General features: G+C 40.9%; 3 protein-coding genes across 5 annotated transcripts in view; 1 reads left to right on the forward strand and 2 right to left on the reverse strand.

Annotated features, from left to right (window-relative positions):
* DZANK1 (double zinc ribbon and ankyrin repeat domains 1) overlaps nt 1-1338 on the reverse strand; it is a 64248-nt gene extending 62910 nt beyond the window's left edge. For both annotated transcript variants that reach the window (XM_048222288.2, XM_044385665.2), the window contains exon 1: nt 1129-1338. The gene's annotated coding sequence lies outside the window, so the exon portion shown is untranslated. The remainder of the gene's footprint in view (nt 1-1128) is intronic.
* On the forward strand, nt 1260-14215 carry POLR3F (RNA polymerase III subunit F). 2 transcript variants are annotated; one of them, XM_026502974.4, is made up of 10 exons: nt 1260-1700; nt 2990-3107; nt 6154-6221; nt 6593-6613; nt 6742-6809; nt 8322-8434; nt 9790-9933; nt 10151-10258; nt 11139-11330; nt 12602-14215. In XM_026502974.4, exons 1-10 carry the CDS (start codon nt 1639-1641, stop codon nt 12677-12679), a joined length of 972 nt encoding a protein of 323 aa, XP_026358759.1. In that variant the 5' UTR covers nt 1260-1638; the 3' UTR covers nt 12680-14215. The 2 variants fall into 2 exon arrangements, with proteins under 2 accessions (XP_026358759.1, XP_026358761.1); XM_026502976.4 differs by lacking the exon at nt 6593-6613 and having other exon boundaries at nt 1497-1700.
* A 444-nt stretch (nt 14216-14659) lies between these two features.
* On the reverse strand, nt 14660-22526 carry RBBP9 (RB binding protein 9, serine hydrolase). Its single transcript, XM_026502978.4, has 5 exons — nt 22353-22526; nt 21055-21097; nt 20145-20250; nt 17600-17685; nt 14660-16985 (listed from the first exon to the last, which is right to left on the reverse strand). Exons 1-5 carry the CDS (start codon nt 22449-22451, stop codon nt 16759-16761), a joined length of 561 nt encoding a protein of 186 aa, XP_026358763.2. The 5' UTR covers nt 22452-22526; the 3' UTR covers nt 14660-16758.
* Between the last annotated feature and the right edge of the window lie 482 nt (nt 22527-23008).

The following is a 23008-nucleotide window of genomic DNA, read 5'->3' on the forward strand; positions in this document are numbered from 1 at the left end:
TGTCCCCAAGTGGTTCTTGTATTTGAAAGCTGCAAAGAAATTTTAGAAGGATGGCAGAGTATCATGCCTCAGCTGAAAGAAAGTTGGCACAGATATAAACAGTGAGCAACAAACAAAAAGTCTCCCACTCCGTCTCCTGGATTTTTAAACAATTAAGTACAAGTATGGAGGCCTTACTGATCTTTTTCGGTGGGATGGAGTATAATTCTTAATGCATAAAGGATATGGGGGGTAAGCAACCCTCACCTTAACACAACAACCATTTACATCTCTGTGCGGCCTTTTCAAATTTCAATGATCATGGATACAAGTTTCACTTACAACCTATATGTTCGTTCAATTTTATAGTGCAATTCTTGCACCCTCACTCTTTTATTTACAATTTTCCACATACTTATATAATCTTAATTTATCATTTTGTGGTTGGGCATTTTGGCTATTACTAGTTTCTTTTTAGTTTTGGTTGATGCAATTCTAAATGCTGCTGCTCTGAACAACGTGTGCTTTGAATTTTGTCACAGACTACATTCCCTAAAGTTGGAGAACTAAATTTAAGAAGTGAATTTAATGTCTGGTTGGATAGTTCCAGGTCAGAGGCTAAGAATTTATATTGCAGATACTGATTTTGGAGTAATAGCCTCTACAGAATGATGGCTGGACTCGGGGAAGGGAGAAGGAGGGGAGAAGGAGGTGCTGTTCCTCATTTTTCCATTTAAGTAAGAGGCAGTTATAATCAAAATAGTTGAAAAATTAGTCAAAAAAAAAAAATGGGGGAGTAATACGCGCCGCAATTAGAAGCTACCCTTGGGAGGCCGGGGCGGCGAGTGGGCCCCAAGCGAAGAGGATCAAGAAGTAGACCGACATGCTAGGCCCAAATGGCAGTCTGGGATCAATAGCACCCCTTAGCCCAAAACTCCTTCCATCAATACCGCCCCCTCGCCGCCCGGATCCGGAACCCCGTCCATTCCCTGTGCCTGTCCATCAGGGGCAAATAGGGACGCCCGCTTCCTTTCTGCTGGAGTGAGGGAGGGTCTTCTCCTCTTCCACTCCTCCTCCTCCAGCCACCAGGACCTGCACTGGGGCCCCGAGGTACCGACACGGTCCCCAGTCAGGAAACCCACCTCTCACCTCCTCTTGTCCTCTCCTAGGCGGCCTTCTGGGTTTCCACAGACGCTGCGAGTCGGGCTCCGCCCACGAGAGCCGAGCAGGTGATTGGCGGAATCTGACTTCCTAGCAACCAGCTCCGCCCCTGCCGCTAGGCCCGGAGACTGGTACCAGCCTCGAGCGCCTTTCCTAAGGCTTCACTGCGGGCCTCTGAGAATATGCCTTCGCGGGCATTGGAAAGTGCTCCGTTGCCAACTCAGAGTGAGGGAACCAGGCTCGTTCGTCCAACAGGCATTGACATTCTGAAAAACAAGAAGAAGATGTAGCGGAGCGGGCAAGTGAGGCAGATCAGGCGTGTCTTGGCCACCTCAAGCCGACAGAACAAGTAAGGACCGGCTGCGACACGAGGAAGAAGGCCCCTTGCCGAAGCCGGGCGTCGTTTTTCCCTTATTCCCGGGTTCCTCGGTTCCCCGACTGGCTATCTGGCGACCCCGAGCGTCTCTCCCCTTACCAGGGGCCGGGAACTGGGCAGTCATGGCTGAGGTGAAAGTGAAGGTGCAGCCGCCCGACGCGGATCCGGTCGAAATAGAAAACAGGTAAAACCAGTGAGTGAGGCTCGCTTCCCGGCTCTGGAGCGCCCCGCAGGCGGCCGGTCGCTTGGGCAACCGGACCCCTTCTCCCGGGACCCTCGGTAGATACCGGCGCGCGCAGGAAGGGGATTGGGAATTTGGAACCCCTTTCTCATCCCTGGAACGCAGACTTCTTAAAAAGGTTCCGAGCGAGTTTGACAGTTTGTAACTTTCTGTACCTCCCCTTGCCCCCGGTGCTTTTCGGAAAGTTGTGATGATGTGTTTCCTTCCTGCATTAAGGTGATCTACGCCCAGAAAGGATTCGGCGTTTTTCCCGTAGTACTTGTAGCTACTTGTTCTGATCCAGGATCGCTCCTGTCCCTAAGGGAATTCCCACGACAGAACATTTGGGCGAAGTTAGGGTGCAGTTTGTGAGTTTTGAAGAAACATTAAGCCAAATGGTTTCCATGCAGTATTTAAGTCAAGATTTTAGGTCACCTAAAGCCTCTTCTAATTTTATATTCGCTATCCGTGCACTGCTACTTTTAGGTTATCACATAGTTTTAAAAGACCTTAACTTTCTCAAACTTACGAAAACACATGTGAAGATCCTATGACAAAGTGGATATTTGAGCTTATTTTTGTTTGGTAGAGATGATTCCAAAAGCAAGCCCCATTTATGGTGGCTTGTCATAACAAATTTTGCCTTCCTACCAGATGTGTCTGATTTGCCTCCTCCTTGCAGACTTATGGCTGCCCAACGAACTGAATATTAATTTTGTCATACTTATCCCATCTGAGAACATTGAAGCCTCAGCTTTAATATTTTTTCTATTTTCATTTGACTTTTGTTCTAATTTAAGATTCATATTAGTGAGAAAAAGAAACATTCCTCTTTAAATACTGATAATGTAAACATGTACTTTATCTTGCTCGATTTCTTACATGCCTTGATTCAGAACCATCATAGAAACCCAGATTATCTGATTTTAGCATGGGGCACTTGGGTGGCTCAGTAGGTTGAGCGTCCAACTCTTAATTTCAGCTCAGATCATGATCTCAGGGTTGTGATGTCGAGCCCCACATTGGGCTCCACGCTGGGCATGGAGCCTGCTTAGGATTCTCTCTCTCCCTTGCCCTCTGCCCTTCCCTCCTTCCCCCCCCCCAAAAAATAAAACAAAACAAACAAACAAAATACAGATTATCTGCCAAATGTGAATAAAGGCACAATTTCAAACTGTTCTGCTTGTATTCCTCCCTCTGCCTCTTGAAATAGGTAAAAACATGAATAATATCATTATTGCCTTTGTTCCTAGGATTATAGAATTATGTCACCAGTTCCCTCATGGAATCACAGACCAAGTAATTCAGAATGAAATGCCTCATATAGAGGCCCAGCAGCGGGCAGTGGCCATCAATAGACTGTTGTCCATGGTAAGGCAAATTCAACTAGTTCATATAATCATTTATGTGCTACGATTGTCATTACTTTCTGGTACGTAGTTGTGAAACCATTTGAAAATGTCTTAGGGTAAGATTCCAAGCCAAGAAATGGCTCAGACTGCCTGAACTGAGGAAAGAAGAAATAATTACACATCATTTTACAAGATGAATGAGGCGCACCTGTGTGGTGCAGTCAGTTAAGCATCTGACTCTTGGTTTCTGCTCAGGTCATGATCTCTAGGTTGTGGGATCAAGAGCCATGTGGGCTCTGTGCTCAGCGGAGAGTCTGCCTGAGTTTTTCTCTGTCCCTCTCCCTCTGCCCCCCTCCCCCATGTGCTTCTCTCTCTCTCTCTCTCTCTCTCTCTCTCAAATAAATAAATTTTTAAGAAAATGAATGAAATAAATGTATTTTGTTTTAACCATTGTATTTGTTAACCTAATTATCATCGTGTACGCAGGGCACATGGGATTAGTCTGCTCTCACCTTCTGTTTGCTTCCTGCTGCCGGTGTTGGACCATTGCCTGTGAAATATGCCCTCTGACAGCTGTCACAGAGCCAGTTCATTAGGGTTTCACTCTCCACAATTTCACTCTGAGCGTTTCAGGAGGCAGGAATGACTCCAGTAACACTACAATGGGGTTTTTCAATGAAGCCTTCTACCTGCTTTTCCTTCTTCTCTTGTCCTGGGGCCTTAATGTCATTCTCCTCCACTGTCCAAAAACACCCCACCTTGTGGCACCCCATCCTCTAAGTCTACCTATTTCTCCTTTCATTTCCCCTATATCAAAATTCCTGTCTTGAAAGCACTTCAGTTTGGTCATAGTAGAAATTGGGTAAAAGGTTTCTACACTAAAGTCTCGTGGAAATTTGAGGACAGGTGAACTTTCTGTTAAACTACTCCCTTCAACCTTCTAGCTCAATGGCTGGAAAACCTTTTCTATGAAGTACCAGATAGTACGTATTTTAGGCTTTTCAGGCCACGCGGTTTCTGTCATAAGTACTGCACTGTGCAGGAAAGTGGCCTTGGATCATACATAAACAAATGAGCATGGCTGCGTTCCAGTAAAACTTTATTTATAAAGACAAGCAGTGGGCCAGATTGCTGACCTCTGTTTTAGTACTGTTGGTGATTTCTAATCAGTTCACCTTGGTGAAGGACTTGCCTCCAGGAGGGATGGTGGAAGGGATGCTGGAGGTCGTGGCACAGGAAACTGTTTTTGTCCTCTGACTACCCTTTCAGCCCTTTGCTTTCTGTCTGAAAATCATCCTCAGTATCTCCCCCTCTCTTTCTCCACCTCTGCAGCCCCATCTACTGCCATTCCTGTTGTCTAGAGGATATAAGCAGTGGTGGAGCTATGATGAATTTTAGGGGAATAAGTATTAGTAAATCACAAAGTGTTGCTGATTTTAGTTCTTAAACAGCTCTCAGATTTGCCCCCTCATTTCCATTCCTGCTACCCCTGCGTGTGTTCAGGTCTTGGCTTTTTCCTGGACTATTACACTGCATTCTAGCTGGCTCTCCTGGCTCCGTCTGCCTCAGAGGAGCCAGCCTAATCATCTTAAACACCAATCTGGCCAAGTCACTTCTGACCCAGAATCCTCTCAGCACTAGAGATTCAAGTCCAAACTCGGGGCTTTCCCACACCGAGCCGCTATCTGCCTCCAAAGTTAGGTTTCAGGGGAATGGATTGTTTTTGGTTCCCTGCCACCTCATGCCTCAGGTCCTTTGTCTTCGCTGGTTAGAATGCCCTTCTTCCCTTTCTTCCCAGACTAACTCCTCATTATCCTTCAAGACTCAGCTCTGCGTTCTTTCTCCCAGAAAGCCTTCCCGAACCCCCAGGTTGGGCCAAAGGTGCTGCTCTGAGCAACCGCTCCACCCGTTAGTTAACCTCTATGTTAATGCCAACCAGACAGTTGAAATTAGCCATGCGATTCTCTTAGAAATCATGTTTGGCCCCCCAAACATATATCACAGTACGGGTGTTCAGTAAACATTTATAGGCTGAATTAAACCTTCAAATGAGGGGCGCCTGGGTGGCACAGCGGTTAAGCGTCTGCCTTCGGCTCAGGGCGTGATCCCAGCGTTCTGGGATCGAGCCCCACATCAGGCTCCTCCGCTGGGAGGCTGCTTCTTCCTCGCCCACTCCCCCTGCTGTGTTACCTCTCTCGCTGGCTGTCTCTCTCTCTCAAATAAATAAAATCTTAAAAAAAAAAAAAAAAAAACCTTCAAATGAACTTGGTGGTTCAATTTTGCTACTTACCGGGGTCCGGGGAGGGAGGTTATTGCTCGTCATCCATATGTAAACCTGTTTCCAAGTCATGTGTCATCCCAGTTTTAACTCACGGGAATGGGGCCTCTCAATCATGCATTCCCCAAACTGCCAGAAGCCCAGTGGTACGGCCACCTGAGTGCTTCTGAGTTCAGACCCAAGGAATTTCAAAAGCACATCAGACAGGCTTTACTTTACTTTGGGTTTGTTATATAAAACCAAAACTATTACATTTTTATTCATCGCTTGACCTTTCTGCCTGTCATGTAATACAAATCACACAAATCAGTAAATGTCACTATTAATATCACAAAGTTTATTTAATCATGTTACAAAATATTTATGCATGTTAGTCTTTATTTGAACTTTTTATATAAATTATATTTTCATTTTTATGTTTATATTAAATATACTTAGTGAATTTATTTGAATTTGAATATGGATTTTTATTTATTATTCTAAAGCTGTTTGTTCAGAATTCATTATGCATTGGTCATATAACCAAGCCTGAATATAGCATATAGGAAACTGTTAGGTATTTATATTTTGGAAAATGACAAACTAAAGAGCTATGTTTTCAAAAATATGTTACGTGTGATATGTAGGCAAAAACCTAAGTCTCAAGTGAGGAATTAACAAATAACTGCGGGGTAGGATATTTTGGTTTGTGTAAAATTTTAAAGAATATGTTAACATTTGTGATTGATTTGAAATACTTCCAAAATAATTCATTGTTATTTTCTATAAAAAACAAAACAAACTTTAGGGTCAGTTGGATCTCTTAAGGAGCAATACAGGACTTCTGTATAGAATAAAGGATTCTCAGAATGCTGGGTAAGCCCCAATTTTTTTTATTTTAAGAAATTTTCATTATTACAAATGTAATATATGTTTTGGGGGGGGAAGTGTCAATATAGAATTGCATAATGTAAACCTGTCCTGCATACCATCCCCACCTCTTACCATGAGTTCCATTTCTCAGAGATAACTGCTCTTAATAATTTGGTATATGTCCTTTCTTCTAGGTATATATATAAATATATAGAAATGATTATATATTTATATACTATATATATAATCTCTTTTCTTTTTTTTTCTTTTTTTTTTTTTTTTAACAAAAATGGGATCATGCTATCCATACTGTTTTGCAACTTGTTTTTTTCACTTACTATATCTTGGACATCTTTTCATTCTGGTACATACAGCCCTGTCTCATTCTTTTTAAGGTAAGCCCTTATTTTGGTAAATAAGTCAATGTGATGACCTTGTCTGCTAATTCATTAAAGTAGTTATGTAGATTATTAGATTATCCTGTATCTCTTTGCCTTTTTAATTCTACTTTATTCCCCTGCAGTAAAATGAAAGGATCAGATAACCAAGAAAAACTAGTATATCAAATCATAGAGGATGCAGGAAATAAAGGTAAGCATGTGAAGGAAGAAACAGAAAAAAACATTGTCTTTAGGACCAGAAATAGGGACTGAGCTCTGGCTTCGCAGGGTACAGATCCACATATAGAGAATGCTGCCACGTATGTTAAAAGAAGAGGAAATAGAAATATGTAACATGCATATCCTTGAAAGACACCCAGGTGTGATGTCACTGCTGTTACCTCAAGGGAGGCAGGAGCTAAATGACCGTGGGTCAGCATGGAAAGAAACTTCTGAATTCTGAACCATGGGAATGTACTATTGATTGAAAATAAATCATTAAAACTTAAGGGTTGGTTTGTTTTTTTTTTTCAATCCTCACTTTCTAAACTTTGGAGACCTTCATTTCTTCATCTTATCTGTAAATTGTGGATAATACCATCTCTCTGGTTTTTGCAAAAACCAGAGGGATGTCCAGTGCAATGTGGCAGTGTCCCGATAGAGGCCCCTCAGCAGCTAGATCCCTCTTTCAGAACTATATCTAAATAGCTATTATTACAACTTAGGATCTATTTGAGTCCCTGATATTAGTTTCAACAACGTGTCAACAACGATATAATTTGAAATCATATCATTCTTATATTATTAGGAGTTTAATATTTTAAAAATAGACATAGGACAAAAGCCATTCTCTATTTTTTTTTTTTTAATTTTCCTGTCTCATTATGCTTCTGTGCTGGGAAGAAAATAAAGTAATATGTTTAACTTAAAATTCCACATACAACCCTTTTTTGAAAGAGAAATCCTAGCTTCCTGCACTGGGCTTTCAGTGGTTGTGAGAACCACAATCTTCCATTTTTCTTTTCTTTTTTTTTTTTTTTAAGATTTTATTTATTTATTTGACAATGAGAGAGAAAGGCGGACAGGCAGAGGGAGAGGGAGAAGCAGGCTCCTCACTGAGCAGGGAGCCCGATGTGGGACTCGATCCCAGGACCCTGGGATCATGACCTGAGCTGAAGGCAGACGCTTAAACGACTGAGCCACCCAGGCGCCCCACACAATCTTCCATTTTTCATCTCCTAAACATAGGGTATAAATAATGGGTATACTTGTACTCAGATACTTACATAGTTTTTTTTGCTCTCCGTTGACAGTGGCAGCTGACCTTGGCCCAAACTTAAGTTATAATCTAAATACAATCTAAAGTAAAAATAATAGGAAACAAGTTGGGGTGTAGGAGGGGATGGAAGAGACAATGTAAGTTAATTCAGTAACATTCAAGATTTTTCTTCCATTAAAAAGTATCTTTTTCATATTTTTAAAAAGGTGCCATACTAGGATTCCAAGAAATTTCTGGTTAGAAAATAGAGCACATAACTTATCATTTTGCATACTTTTGTTGTTATCTGAGATCCTTACCTCTAAGACACTGTTTTTCCTATGCTATGCCCTAGAAATGTATACATATATACATATTTTGCTAGTTTTGACCTGCGATATAAGCAGTAGGACTGTAAACACAAATCCTATGGTGTTGAACTCATTTTACTTTATTTTCTTACAGGAATATGGAGCAGAGATATCCGATACAAAAGTAACTTGCCATTAACAGAAATTAACAAAATACTAAAGAATTTGGAAAGTAAAAAGCTCATCAAAGCTGTTAAGTCTGTGGCAGTGAGTATTTTCTCTTTCCTTCCCCCAAGGGTCCACTGTATGTGTTTTGCTCCAAGTATGTTTCAAGATCTTATTGTTCATTGAGCTATGTCATGATTTAAAGCTACTAATCAAAAAGATTTTTTAAAATTTAGCTCATATTGGATTGGTTTGGAGACGTTGCATAGATTTATCACTGCCTAATTTACTCTCTGTGTCTCACCCACTTGAAAAGCTAAAACTAATATACTCTTCAGTAAGGAACTTTTGGAATTATGAACATTTTTCCTTGTTTTTCAGCATGTAAGATAACTTAGTTCATCCTAGCATATTAGATGACTCATTCAACAAATACCTATCATGTGTTTGCTCTGTGCCAGGCACATTGTGGGTGTTTGGGCTACATTAGTGAACAAGTCAGAGAAAGATCTCTGCCCTGCTAGAGCGTCCGTTCCAGGACATGGCGTTTCTCCTCCTCCTCATCCCATCCCCACCCATGACGATCAAGTGCCCTTGACAGGATGTGATGAGAAGGGCACTTTTCCTCCATGGCCTTTCTCCTATTCTAGTCATGAGAAAAACATCAGACAGATCCCAGTCAAGGGATGTCCTATAGAATACTGGACCAGTAATTCTCAGAACTGGCAAGTTATCAAAAGCAAGGAAAATCTGAGAATTTGCCAAGGAAACATGACATGTAAATGTAATGCAGTATCCTCAGTAGGTTCTTGGACCAGAAAAAGGATCTTAGGGAAAAACCAAGGAAACCTCAATGAAGTGAAGACTTTAGTTAATAATGATGTATCGATATTGGTTCATTAATTGTAATAAATGCACCCTACTGATGTAAGAGGGGAAACTGAGAACAAAGTAAATGTACCATCTTTACAATAATTGTATAAATTTAAAACTGCTCTAAAATATAAAGTTCTGAAGGGAGCCTGGGTGGCTCAGTCAGGTAAGCATCCAACTCTTGATCTCAGCGCAGGTCATGATCTCAGGGTTGTGAGATCGAGCCCTGCATCAGTTCCGTGCTTGCTGTAGAACCTGCCTGAGTCTCCCTCTCTCTTTCTCTCCCTCTCCCTGCCCCTCCCCCAACCCTGGCTCAAAAAAAAGAAAAAAAAGAGTTTTGAGCATTTTTTTTAAATCTCAGTTTTGGAAGACTTGGTTATCTTTTTTTCCCCCCCAAGATTAATTAATCGATTGATTGATGTATAGAGAGTACGTGGGCACAAGCCAGGGGCTCGATCTCATGACCCTGAGTTCATGACCTGAGCTGAGATCAAGAGTCAGATGCTTAACCAGCTGAGCCACCCAAGCACCCCTGGAACACTTGGTTATCTTATAACCACATCTGCTGTGCGTTTTTTCCCTAGGCCTCAAAAAAGAAAGTATATATGCTCTATAACCTGCAACCGGACCGGTCTGTGACTGGTGGAGCCTGGTACAGTGACCAGGATTTTGAATCAGAATTTGTAGAGGTGCTTAACCAACAGTGTTTTAAATTCCTACAAACCAAGGTGAGGCATAATTGAGGAAGCATCACTGCAGATCTTTTTTTTTTAAAGTTGCTTCATAAAGAATGTTTAATCTTGTATATCGTATTTTATGGGGCTTGAAAATATTCAAATCGGCAATTTTTACTTAATAATATATTCTGCTGTTGATTTCACACTATATAATTGTATTCAGAAAACACCAGTGTTCTTGCTGAAATTTATGTTTCTACCCTCACAGGCAGAAACAGCACGAGAAAGCAAACAGAATCCAATGATACAAAGAAATAGTTCATTTGCCTCATCACATGAAGTGTGGAAGTACATCTGTGAATTGGGGATCAGTAAGGTGAGAGCAGTTTTTAATTTTCATCTTATTTTTTAAAGGTTACTCTTCATCATGGGGATATAGCTCACTATGTATTCTAAACATTGTACCCAGACTCTTTTTTCAGGTGATACCCATGAACATTCTGCAGAACCCGCTTTGAGAAAGCACTGTCCTGAGCCATTTAGACAAAGGCGACTGTCAGGCCATCAGGCACTATGTGATCTGTATGTACGTAGCTTGGGATATAGAGCAGCAGAGTTGAGGCCTGGCAGTGCATTGCACTAGCAAAATGCAAAAGTCTATTGACAAGGTCTTGACTTTCTCAGGGACCTTTCAATGTAGATGCCAAACATCAGTCATCACATCAGTTGTCATTTATTGGTATTGTGTCCCCCTGTAAGACGTGAGTGGTGTTGTCAGCGTATGTTTTTGAAGACCTATATATAAAGACACAGTGCTGGGTGCTTTTCATAATCAGAGAAGAAACCGAAGTGGCCACTTGGACAAGTCATTTGCATTTCTTGGACCCCAGATCTCTCATTTATAAAGAAGTAGGAATTGTGACTATTTGATGTCTAAAGTAACTTTCTGTTCAAACATTTTGTAAATCCCCATCAAATTCTTGCCTCCAAAATGTTACTTTATAAGACTTCCAAATTTTACAGAAGAGGGTGGACAAATAGGAAGTGTCAAATTCAGCATGAGGTTAGAGCTCTGTCCTTAGCATTTCAGTTGTTCGTGCTAACCTGGGCTGTTGTCAACCCCGGCTTTTAATGAACCACCAGCATAGTGCTTCCCCATTTCACCGAGGAATTGCAGACCCTTTACTGTTGAAAGACTATCCAAAAGGATGTCTTCTTGTGCTTTTTGTGTCCTTTCTAATGCATCCCCTTTTCAGGTAGAATTGTCCATGGAGGACATTGAAACGATCTTAAATACACTCATTTATGATGGGAAAGTGGAGATGACTATCATTGCTGCAAAAGAAGGCACAGTTGGCAGTGTAGATGGACACATGAGACTGTACAGAGCAGTCAATCCAATCATCCCACCCACGGGTTTGGTCCGGGCCCCGTGTGGACTCTGTCCGGTGAGTTAAAGTGACTTCACTTCATACCTGACTGCCACCAAGTGCAAATGCCCCCTAACTAACCAGCAAGCACACCGCAGTTTTCTGACTCTCAGGGTTGACCAACAATGGCTCAAACCTCCATGTAACCTTGATGACGGGCCCTTGATGAACAAGTCATTGCTTTACATTCTCTTTTAGAATAACCAGGTTAGGGAAATTTGTGTTTTCTACTCTTGGCTCTAAAATGGACAATTTTTAACAAGGGCTGATCATTTAGCCTAAGTAGGGAGAGAAATGAGATTTGTTGAGAACCCATCACGGGCCAGGCATATTGAAGATTTACATGGTCTCATTTAATCCTACTCTGTGTCTTGGAGCTAGTGGTGTTATTTCCACATAAGCATGAAGCTAAGGAAGCTGTAGAAGCTACAGCTTAGAAGTAACAACCAGGATGCAAACCCAGACATGTTCTTTCCCGTGCAGCGCGCCCCAGCACTCTTCATTCATCCGGTCCCATATAGGTCGTGCATGCCACCTACATGCTGCAGGCATTGCCCCTGCCCTCGGGGCATTTATATTCTTGAGCTGCTGGTATAGGTTTTATTTCATTATACCGGCCCTTGTCTATATGCCTAAGCTCTCTGAATGCTGGTTTCAAGTCCTAGAAAAAATAGCAAGCATATTAGGAATTCTATTTAACACCCTTCACACAAAGGAATGTAGCTAACATGAAACATTTGGTTAGTGAAACATACATATAGATCTGCTTTCCTGTATTCCTGTTAACCTGCTGATAGCCTTTGGCCCAGTGGGCAGATGAACAGATCATCTTAGTGCTACCGTGAAAGGTCTCTCATTCACTAACTTTATAATCACACAGCAGGTCCTGTTACAGCATGTTCTTAAATACAGCCCTGGTCTCTTTCACTTTGAAAATTTTATTTTTAAACAGACTTTATTTTTTTAAAAGATTTTATTTATCTGAGAGAGGGAGAAAGAGAACGAGCAGTGGTGAGGGGCAGAGGGAGAAGCAGACTCCCCACTGAGCAGGAAACCTGACATGGGACTTGATCCCAGGACCCTGAGATCATGACCTGAGCTGAAGGCAGACGCTTAACCAACTGAACCACATAGGCACCCCAAAAATTTTATTTTTAATATTGCTTTAAAAAATGGTTGGGTCTTGGATACTTTGTTAATAGAAATTTTAGTTGTAGGTGACATTTAAGACTTATAATGTAATGATTTTAAAACTCTCATTTGATTGTAAACTTTTTTCTTTTTTAAAGGTTTTTGACGACTGCCATGAAGGTGGTGAGATTTCACCATCTAACTGTATTTATATGACAGAGTGGCTCGAATTTTAAGAGAGAACTAGGAACTTTACTGACATTTTGCAAATGAAATTACTTTCGGAGCAAATAATTTAACTCATGATGGAACATCAAATTCCCTTGAAAGCAAACCTCACAATAATGGATAGACTGCTGCTATTAAAAAGTATTTTTTTATCTATGAAGACTAAATTTATATTGGTAGAGTAGCCAACAGAATATGAAGCAGGTAAGGTTAATAGTGAAATCCATTCTTCAATAAATAAAATACTTTGAACTTCTGGAAGACCACCTTCTGAAGTTTTCAAGACTTTTGATGGTTCACAGAAAAAGAAGCCAACAAATCCGTATTTGCTATACTACGATAATGACTAAAGTTTAAAAATGCCCATTTTTAAAGTTATTTATTAAGGTCTTCATTGGAAAATTTTATATCTGGTTCACTATTGCCATTTCTGTTTTCTCTTTTCTCAGTGGTTTCATTGAGAAGGAATCAAAAGCGGTGAGGCAGGAATAGCACCTAGAGGCATGAGTGGGGGAGAGAGCGGAACATCCCTTTCTACACACTATTCATTCCTTTTTACATCAGAAATATTCTTTCAGAGGATTATGCCATTGTACTTACCTCAGATGCAAATGATTAGTATTGTCAAGGATGTTTTCAGTGCATAAATGTGATTATTCTCATCCTAGAGAGAATGTTTTCACTGGTCCCTCTTTGTCAAAGTCTTCCAAGTTTCACTCTGTGGCTCAACTGCTTTATATGCTAGAATTGCCCCCATAATCCATTGCCCTCCATTCACACTTTATTGCGATCAGGGTACCACTTTTCTTTTCTTATTTTAGATTTGTTTCCTTACTCTCTTCAAAATCACGGTGTAATTGGTCTAAACTAAGCAGAAAGCCATTATTAATTGTTCTCAGTTCTAATAGTACTTTCAATCCTAGGTTATTGGGTGTATTCTTGCACAGAAGTTAGCTTTTTTAGGATCTCAGCTGTTATATGTTCACTTTGTAGCTCTACTTAATGATTTCTGTGTCCAGGCCAAAAGCATGGGACCAAAGGAAAGGAATTCAAAGCCAGCTACTACTGAGGCCCAGTAGTTCACACACAAGTTTGGAGATACTCCAAGTGGTAAACATCAGAAGGGTTATTTTGAGATACCTGGGATCAGTAAAATAAAATTCAGCTCAGTAACCAACTGAGAACCAGGTGGAGTCTGTAGCCAGCTCTATAGAAATAGAATTCAGTGACACCATTTCAAGTATTGGATGTATAGAAGATGGAGAAGAATCTGGGAGCCTGAAACTACACCACCCCCAGTGAGAGCTGGAATCGTGAGAACATTATTTGTCCTTCTTGGGACCTGGCCTGTCACAGAGACACTAGTCTTATTTAAGGAGAAAACTGAACTTGGGGGAGAGGTACAGGTGGGGAGAAGAAAGCAGTTCATGTATTAAATACAGACTTTGCATTGTGTCTTGATAGCCAAAGATTTTAAAGCTTACAGTCAGAGGCCACAACAAAAGTTCTGTGACTCACCAGAATAAAGAGACCCTTTAAATGCTTTTCCGACAGCATGTCTTTCATTCTGAATATTAACTGAAGGAGAAGAGAGACAAAAATACTGCACCTCTGATATATAGTTAAATGGATATTTACCCACCAGAAGTAAACTGTGACCAAAATGAATTATGGAGCTGTAGACTCCTGACACCAAAAAAATCAAATTGTGAGGAAAGTCCTAATCCTTACAGTTGATTTCCATTTAGTATTAAGTATTTTGGTCACCTGAGAATAGATATTCTCTGGAGTCTGTTAGGGCCCCTCTGTTCCGGTTAATAATGATCCATTGGAAGTCAATCATGAGAGACCATGATTCAATGGTTTCAATGGACAGTTTATGTGGAATTCTTCCATAAAAGTCCTCTGAGCTTAGTTTGGTGAGGAGTAAATTTTATGAAGCCATGATTTTTATGGTGATCAACTGAATAAATGAGTCAAACAAGTAATTACAAGTTGAGTGACTTTTACTTTGAACCATTATTATTACATGGTAGGTAAGGGAAGAATAAAAATACATGTCCTGGACTACTGCTGTCAGACTCTTTATAATGATGCCAGTATTCCATATCTGCTGTTCAATAAGGTAGCCACTAGTCACTCGTGGCTGTTAAGACTTGAAACATGGGTAGTGTGAATGAAGAACTAATTTTTAATTTTATTGCTAGCTGTGGTTATTGGCTACCATACTGGATAGCACAACTCAACAATCATAGATCTAGATTAATTACAGAATGAAGAATATCAAAATTAATTATTTCCCAAGTATATAGATTTGTTGCTTTTCTGTTGAAGAAGAGGACAACAAAATATTAACTGTTATTTGTATAAGCTTGTAATTTTTTGAGAAAGGACTTCAGAAAACAAGACCGAGAATAAGTAGAGCAATGACTAATTCCAAATAATTCAAATAGAATCAAACTTTGGTTACAGGCTTGGTCAAATCATTGCCAAACAACCTCTTTAAGAAAATTATTCAATTGATTTATTGAATTTGCTTTTCACTAACATTGTCAAAGGAGTTGTTTTAAATCTTAATATTTTTAATTATAAAAGTAATACATGTTTATGATAACAAACTCAAATTATACCCAGGTGTACAAAATAAATAGGAGACTCCCACCACACCATATCTAAAATTCCCATTCTCCAAAGATAATTGCCACTAGAAGTGGAGAGTCTTTAACTTTTTTCTTTGAGCACATGTAGAAACCAAGACTTTTCAGGTTAAAATGATGGCTTTGAATCTCCTTTAGACATAAACAGTGAGGGAATTCACATCTTTGCAGCAAACATCAGGTTCTGCAACATCAAGTACGAAGTCACTGGAAGTTGTCTGAGGCAATACTTAGGGATCATAATAGCCAAAAAAGGTTGGGAAGTAAGCATTTTTTTGAGGAAATGTGATCAGAAAAAAAAAAAATCATGGAATGAGGCTTAAAACAGAGCCAAAGGACTGTAGAAGTGAAAAGGTAGAACTCTTTACAGAACAAAATTTGAAGTATGGAAAGATTCTTTTAAAAAATACTTAAGATTTTGTTACAAAATCCAAATTGTTGCCATGATCGCATCCTTTGGCATTATGTTCATTTCTCAGCTTCACAGAGAATCACTTAGAGCACCTGGCTAAGTTAATCCTAATGGCAGAGGTCACAAATGGGTGTCTTGGACTTTGTGTGTCTTGCAGTGTTTGTAAATTTTTTATTTACACTGTCATTGCCAACTTACATCATCCATATGTATATGTACATATGAACTGTGTATACAAACATATGTAGTCCCTAAATATAAAAACCACTGCATGAAGTTTTTTTCCTCAAAAAATCAGAAAACTGGCAACACCCTGTCCCCTTTCCACATGGCAACAATTTAGACAGGGCAGGAGTTCCCCATGTTGCCCTAATCCCCACCACTCTGGTCTAGCACAGATCTGGTTGGCTATGCTCATGTGTATGTCCAGGCTGGGCTTATGGTCCCTGTCTGACCTGGCCGACTCCTGACTCTTCGATCCATATGGATCATTCTCCCTCAACATGAAGGATCAGGGCAGGGTGTCAAAGATGGAGGCCCTGGTCTGGGTTTGATGTCCTGGGCTAGCTCAAAATAGTGGGGTGGTTTGAGATCTAAGCCAGCACTCTGGACCTTTAGTCATGTTTTCTTTTCCCCCAAAATAACAAAAGGTTCATTTCAAGGAGGAGCACTACTCCTACAACATACACAAAACTACTTAATTTTAATCTGGACTGGGAATCAGGAAACATGGATTCCATTTCTGCTTACTCATTCTGGACAGATAAAGGTAGTCCCGAATCAAATGGGAAAAATAGTGCTTTAGTTCATAGCAGTTTTCGAGATACAGATCCTATGGAAAATGGAAATGCTGTTTGTAAGTTAGTTTCAACACTGAACTTGTGTTTTTTTTCAGAACTTAATTTGATCTGTTTTATGTGTCCACTAATCATCTGATCACAGATGATTTTTATCTATTAATAACCTGATAATTGCTCTACCCCTACACCGCAATGCAAAACAGCAGAAATCATCCTGTCTATGCTGGTACTTTCAGCATAGACTTTACCACACTAATCAGTTCATGAAACTCCGTGTTCTGAAAGTGGCCACGGTCAGTGAATTTGTACAATTTGGCTTCCAACCTATCAGCCACTTCTTGTTGTTCCTTCCAGGGAAGGAAAGGATCATCAGTGGAGCCAAACTGCACAATGTGAGGGCAGTTGGCTTTGATCTTCTCCCACTGCCAGGGACGGCTGAAGTATCCTATGGGAAAAAATATATACATAACCTATTACCACCCATGGGTAATTTCCATTCTAGCCATCATAAAATATCTAGTGAAGACCATAGCAGAGACACAAAGAATCAGAGCCTAAGTGTAAGTTAGAAGTCCTTTAGTGTTCAGGGGCGCCTGGGTGGCACAGCGGTTAAGCGTCTGCCTTCAGCTCAGGGCGTGATCCTGGTGTTATGGGATCGAGCCCCATATCAGGCTCTTCTGCTGTGAGCCTGCTTCTTTCTCTCCCACTCCCCCTGCTTGTGTTCCCTCTCTCGCTGGCTGTCTCTATCTCTGTCCAATAAATAAATAATATCTTTAAAAAAAAAAAGTCCTTTAGTGTTCAGATCTGTAGAGCTTCATACCATAGCCACTTGGGAAGGGGAAGTGCATGGCTCAGATAAAATCCGGGTTCAATGCATTAGGAAGGGGTCCATCGCCTCTCAAAGGACCTAATTTGTATCTAAAGAAGGGCAGTAAATGTTCCCATATGCTACTAGAGGTTTTTTTAGCCGATCCAAAAGCCAGTGCTGTTAAGCCTGAACAAGCACCCCTGTGACTAAAGGAAGGGCTTTTCTGCGTTGAGTTCTACCTTCACACTTACCACTGGCCCGCTCATTTTCATCCCCCAAGTCAGAGGTATACGCAGACACTAACACAACAGCATATACTCGGTGTGTTTCTGCATACCTGGAGAAAGAGAAATGTCAGCGAATACTTAATGTTAAATCTGACTGCCAAAAAGTAAAAAAAAAAAAAAACAAAAAAAACCCAAACACCTGAAAACTCATTTGATTTAGCTTACAGAAAGCAGGCGCTGTCAGCTGTTGGGTTTAATATGAAAAATAGAAAGGAAACTACAGAACTACAAGCCCAGCGGTTAATGGCTTACCCTCGGCCACCTGATGAGTTTCTACTCATTTTTCAAGACAGTCCAAACGTCTTTGGTAATCCTTTCCAAAAAAACATAAAAAGTGTACTCATTCTTTGATGTGCCTATTAACCTACCTTCAGTATGCATCGGCATTGCTTTGTGGGTTAACCTGTAGATTCAGTCCCACAGCATCTGATTCAAAGGGCTGGTGCGAGGCCGAGGAATCTGCGTTTTAAGAATTGACACCTCCCCCAACCCAGATGACAAATGCCAGTGATCGGTGAACCATATATTAAGAGATTCTACACCATGTGGAAGTGTACCTCTTTTGCCACACACTCCGCATTGCACTGTGGTAACTGTGTCATATTATATCTATCTTCCCCAATAAACCTTCAGCTCCTTAAGGGCACGTGTGAGTCTTCTTGATCTTTGTGACTCTGGTGCCTAGTACAGTGCCTGGCAAGCAGACACTCAGCTAACTACTTGCAGGAAGTTCCCTCACTCAGTAAAGACTAGGCTAGGGAAAGATGTGGAGTGGTAATAGCGTCCAGGGCCTCTATGCCAGGAAAGATTAAGGGTTAGTATTTTGTTTTCAGCCTAAACTTTTTGCCCAACCATTTGTTTTGAAAAATTTCAAACCTACAGAAAAGTTGAAAGAACAACAAGCACCTAGATTCATTCATTTTACCACATTTCACACCTAAACATGTCAACACGTATCCCCTAAGAACAAGGTAGTCTCTTACACAGCCACAGTGCCATTATCACAGCTAGTACATTTAACAGAGACGGTAATACTATCTGTATTCATTTTTCCCCAGTTGTACCAAAAACGTTCTTTACAACTGCTTTTCAATCCTAGCTCGAAGATCATGCACTGCATTTGGTTTTCATAACTCTCTAGTCACTTTTAAAATTTTTGTTTTAAATGACATTGACATTTTCTCAGAGTTCAAGCCAGTTGTCTTGTACATCATCCCCTAAACTGAATTTGGCTACTTTCCTCGTGATTAGACAGAGGTTAAACATTTTTGGCAAGAATGCTACATCAGCAATGTGTCCTTCCCACTCCATCACATCAGAGACACACAATGCCACTGTCCCTTTATTGGTGAGATTAAGTGTGATTACTTAAGGTGATAGATATCAGATATCCATTGTAAAGACATAATTGTCCCCTTCGTGATTAGTAAGTAATCTGAGGGGTGGTCCTCCGTGACTGTACCAATATCCTGTTCCCCTACAACCTTGTACCCCATAGTTTTGGCATTTATTTTCTCCTTGACTACCTTAACTTGAGAAGTTAATTTTTAGAAGGTTGCAGACAGTCCTGCACTAAGTTTCAGGGATCTTTAAAAGAAGACATAACTTTAGTAGCCAGTGGCCTGAGAAAAATTCAGCTGGCCTTGAGCTGGTACAGCATAAAGGGATTTCTTCGTTTTCTAGACAACCCCTAGCAGCTTATAAATACTAGGACTGTACAGAAATTCTGCAGCTCCACATTGGGAAGCATTATCTCATAACTTCGAATGGTGTGACACCAGAGATTATGGAATCTGGCAAGGTTCTCTGACATGCAATTCATATGACATCCTGAGCAACTGCTTGGGACAAAGGGCTACACAAAAACTATTCTTTTGTCATTCAGCCTAGCACATATGGAAAAAAAAAACAATCCTATTATGCTTACTCAGCCAGCTAAGTCCTATCCTCTAGGCCTTATAAGCCCAAAGGGAGAAACATGATATTCTAACCGAGAGCATCAGGGAAGCGCCATGAATCCTAAGGAGTGGGAGGGTTGCAGGGTGGGGTAACAGCCTCCATCCTCCAACAAATATTTACTGAGCACCTACCATATTCCAGACATTCTTACAGGCACTGAGGTTTCAGTGTCAGAGTGAACAAAGTCCCACCCTCACAAAGCTTACATTTCTACTGGCCGGAGACAGACAAGAAATAAACAGGACACCAGGTGGTGAAAAGTGCTATAGATAAAAAGGGGGATACTAAGTTACAAAGGGGAGAGGAGCCAATGGGGTGAAGTTGCTGTTTCATTTGAAGTGATTAGAGAAGGCCTTAGTGGAAAGAGACATAAGCGTAGAGACTTAAAGAAGAGAAAGCCATTCAAGTATCTAGGAACAGAGTATTCCAGGTAGAACAGTGGCAAGCGCAGGCCTAAGGCAGGTGCATACTTGACATGTTCAAGAAACTGCAATGAGGTCTGTAAACCAGCTGGAGACCACATGGGGGGAGAATTCAGCAAAGATCGCACCTCATGGCTGCAATGGCCCCAGAACTGTGGCCTATGATGACAGTCTTCTCATCACAGTGCAGCTCCGTCTCCATGAAGGGCAGCCAGATGCTCTCTCGAGCTGTAACTAAGGTTCAGGGTAAAGAAAGAGTGTCATTTCATAGGGACAGTCTTATAGTCTAATGCTGTCCCACCGTTCTAACCGATGACTACTCAGCACAATTTAAGAACTGCAGGACCAAATAGGAGATGGGGCTGTTTTAATAGAGCCAATGATTTATGTGTTGCTGTTTGAAAGACTCAAATCCACAGTTTTGGTCTATCTGTCTATCTATCTACCTACCTACCTATCTATTTATCTGGTTTTGCTTTCATCTTTCACCATGTTCTTGTAAGAAAATATCGAGGAAATAATAAAAATATAACTCTGAAGCTTTAATATAAACTTTCAAACTTAAGAAAAAAACTCTAGACAACACTCTCAAATTCATATGCATATATATTCTTTCTTTCCAAAGAAGAAATTCCTGACACAAGTCATAGGCACAGTCAGAACAAAAGCGGCAATGTTACATTTTGAAATATTCCAATCTCCTATAGGTGCTGTAAAGTTTTATCATATCTCTGTCTCACTGAAACACCCATAAATTTTGCCTGAAAATATCTGTTGACTTCTAGAAGGGAAAATCGAGTTGCTTGCCAAGTTGAAAATTAAATTTTACCAAGCCCAGGTGTGTTTCTTGATCCTTACTAGAATTTTCTAGAATGTTTTTTGATTTACACCCTTTTCCCCAAACTACTTGCCATCATTCATGCTTAGGTATATATTCCCTTTGGCTTCTCTACTATGATATTCCTGTTCTCTACAAGGAAAATGGTGAGATCAAAACCCAACAAGATGAAGCTACTTAAAAACATGTTTAAAACTTACTTGGGTCAGGCATGTTTTTAGCCAAACACTGGAAACCAGGTATCTATGATATGAGGGGGAAAAAAAGCTATAATAAAGAGCTTAATTACAACTAATACTTTGCTAATAAGAAATGAGACACCTGATATGATCTTTATCAATTCAGTATTTGCTTATATTATGAAATGAAGTGGGTTAAGTGTCATAGGATTATATAGGAACAGACAATCCCTCCTGATAAACTCCATCTATCTGTAGTTCTGTATCTATCCAGCTCTGTAGGTCTCTATATACAGAGACCCAAATCCGCATTTGTACATCTCTGTTTATTGCTGTAGGCATATACCTACAGGGGCATCATGAATGAATACATTCTAGACAAACTGACCTGTAGTCAAATAGACTGTGTGCCAGGGAGTAGGTAAAGTATGGTACAGAAACACGGTACAGAAAGTTGGAGATCCCACCCCCTTAAACAGCTTTCAGCCCTGATCTTTTTGGTTTGTAGCTCTGGCCTTGGTTTTCAGCCACAACCCTGGAACTTCATTCTAGAAACGTACTCTAGAGCTCTAGAGGATAGCAATCCAGGAAGCAATCCTATTGCCTGGTTATGGAAGAGGTTAAAAAAAAAATATCAAGATGCACAAGACAACTAGAGTTGGTCACCATTTCTATAAAGCTCATAAAGAAGCCAAATTAATATATTGTTCAAAGTATACACACATTATTGCAAAAATACGTTCATTTTTAAAAGGGGCAAATGAAAAAATTTTCCGGATGGTAGGGAAATGGGATGGGGGGACGTATATGTGGCTCCGAAGGCATTATTAATGTTGCAGATTTGAGTTTCGTGATGGAGCCTCGGGTATTCATTACATTATACTTCATAATTTACATATATGTTACAGCTTTTTTATATATTAAGTATTACATATTGATTTTTTAAAAATTGGAGGCAGGGAGCAGAGAAGCAAGATGTACAATTATCTGGGAAGTCCCAAATCTGAACCAGCAGCAGATGCAGGGAGAACGAGGCGGCTCTAGGAGGTGGTGCCTTGTACTCTAGCGACTGAGCCCTCAGAGAAGTCTTCCAGGCAGTTTTACCTTCCAAAATTCCCACCACTAGCTCTAGAGTTTGAGACAGGGCAGCAGGGAGAAGGAAAAAACACACTGGGCTTCGCTTAAGGGGGGGTGTTGGTGGGGGAGGTGGGAAAGGGTTGGTGAACTCACGTTCAAACTTCAGTCCTCCGAGCCCTCCATCCCCTCCGGCCCCTCCGGCTCCAAGCCGACTTCCCAGCGCAGCCACGCCTGTCTCTTACCTGCTCCAGCCCCTTCTTTACCCAGCCGTACCAGCCGTGGGTGGCCACATCTCCGCCTCCATTCCCGGGAACAATAACTGCCTTGCTCGGGGAAGCCATGAGCGCAGAGTCCAGTGCCGGCCAGTAGCCGAGCCTGAAGTGCGCGGAGCCGGAGGCTGCATCGCTGCGGAGCCTGCACCGTGGCATTCTGGGAATTGTAGTTCTGGGGCGCCGGTGGGCCCGCTGGTGGACTCTGGCGGCCCTTACTGCACAAGGCGGCCAAGGCAAACCTGGGAGTTTCCACCGTATGTGAACCACCTTTCACTTGCCTCTTACTAGCGTTCTCGACCCCTCCCCGCCTTATTTAGGACCGGCTGTGACATGCCCGGAATATGTTCTCTCTTTACTACAATTGCCATGTATTTCTATAGGAAAGTGTGTTTTTAGTTCAAAATATACAGAAGTAACTTATTTATGTATGAGTTGAGGAGTCCTGGAATTCTTACTATTTTTCCTTCTGATTTCAAAACAGTTGTTAGTACAATAGTTACTATCGGCTCTGGTTGTTATTTTTCATTGCTTTAAATGCTGTCCTTTTAAAAGGTGTCACCACTGGTGTAGGGCACATGGATAACATTCATACTTAAACCAATTTAGAGACTGGGGAAACTGAGGTA

This window comes from Ursus arctos, unplaced genomic scaffold, assembly GCF_023065955.2.
Source record: "Ursus arctos isolate Adak ecotype North America unplaced genomic scaffold, UrsArc2.0 scaffold_16, whole genome shotgun sequence".
In the NCBI taxonomy this organism is placed as follows: Eukaryota; Metazoa; Chordata; class Mammalia; order Carnivora; family Ursidae; genus Ursus; species Ursus arctos.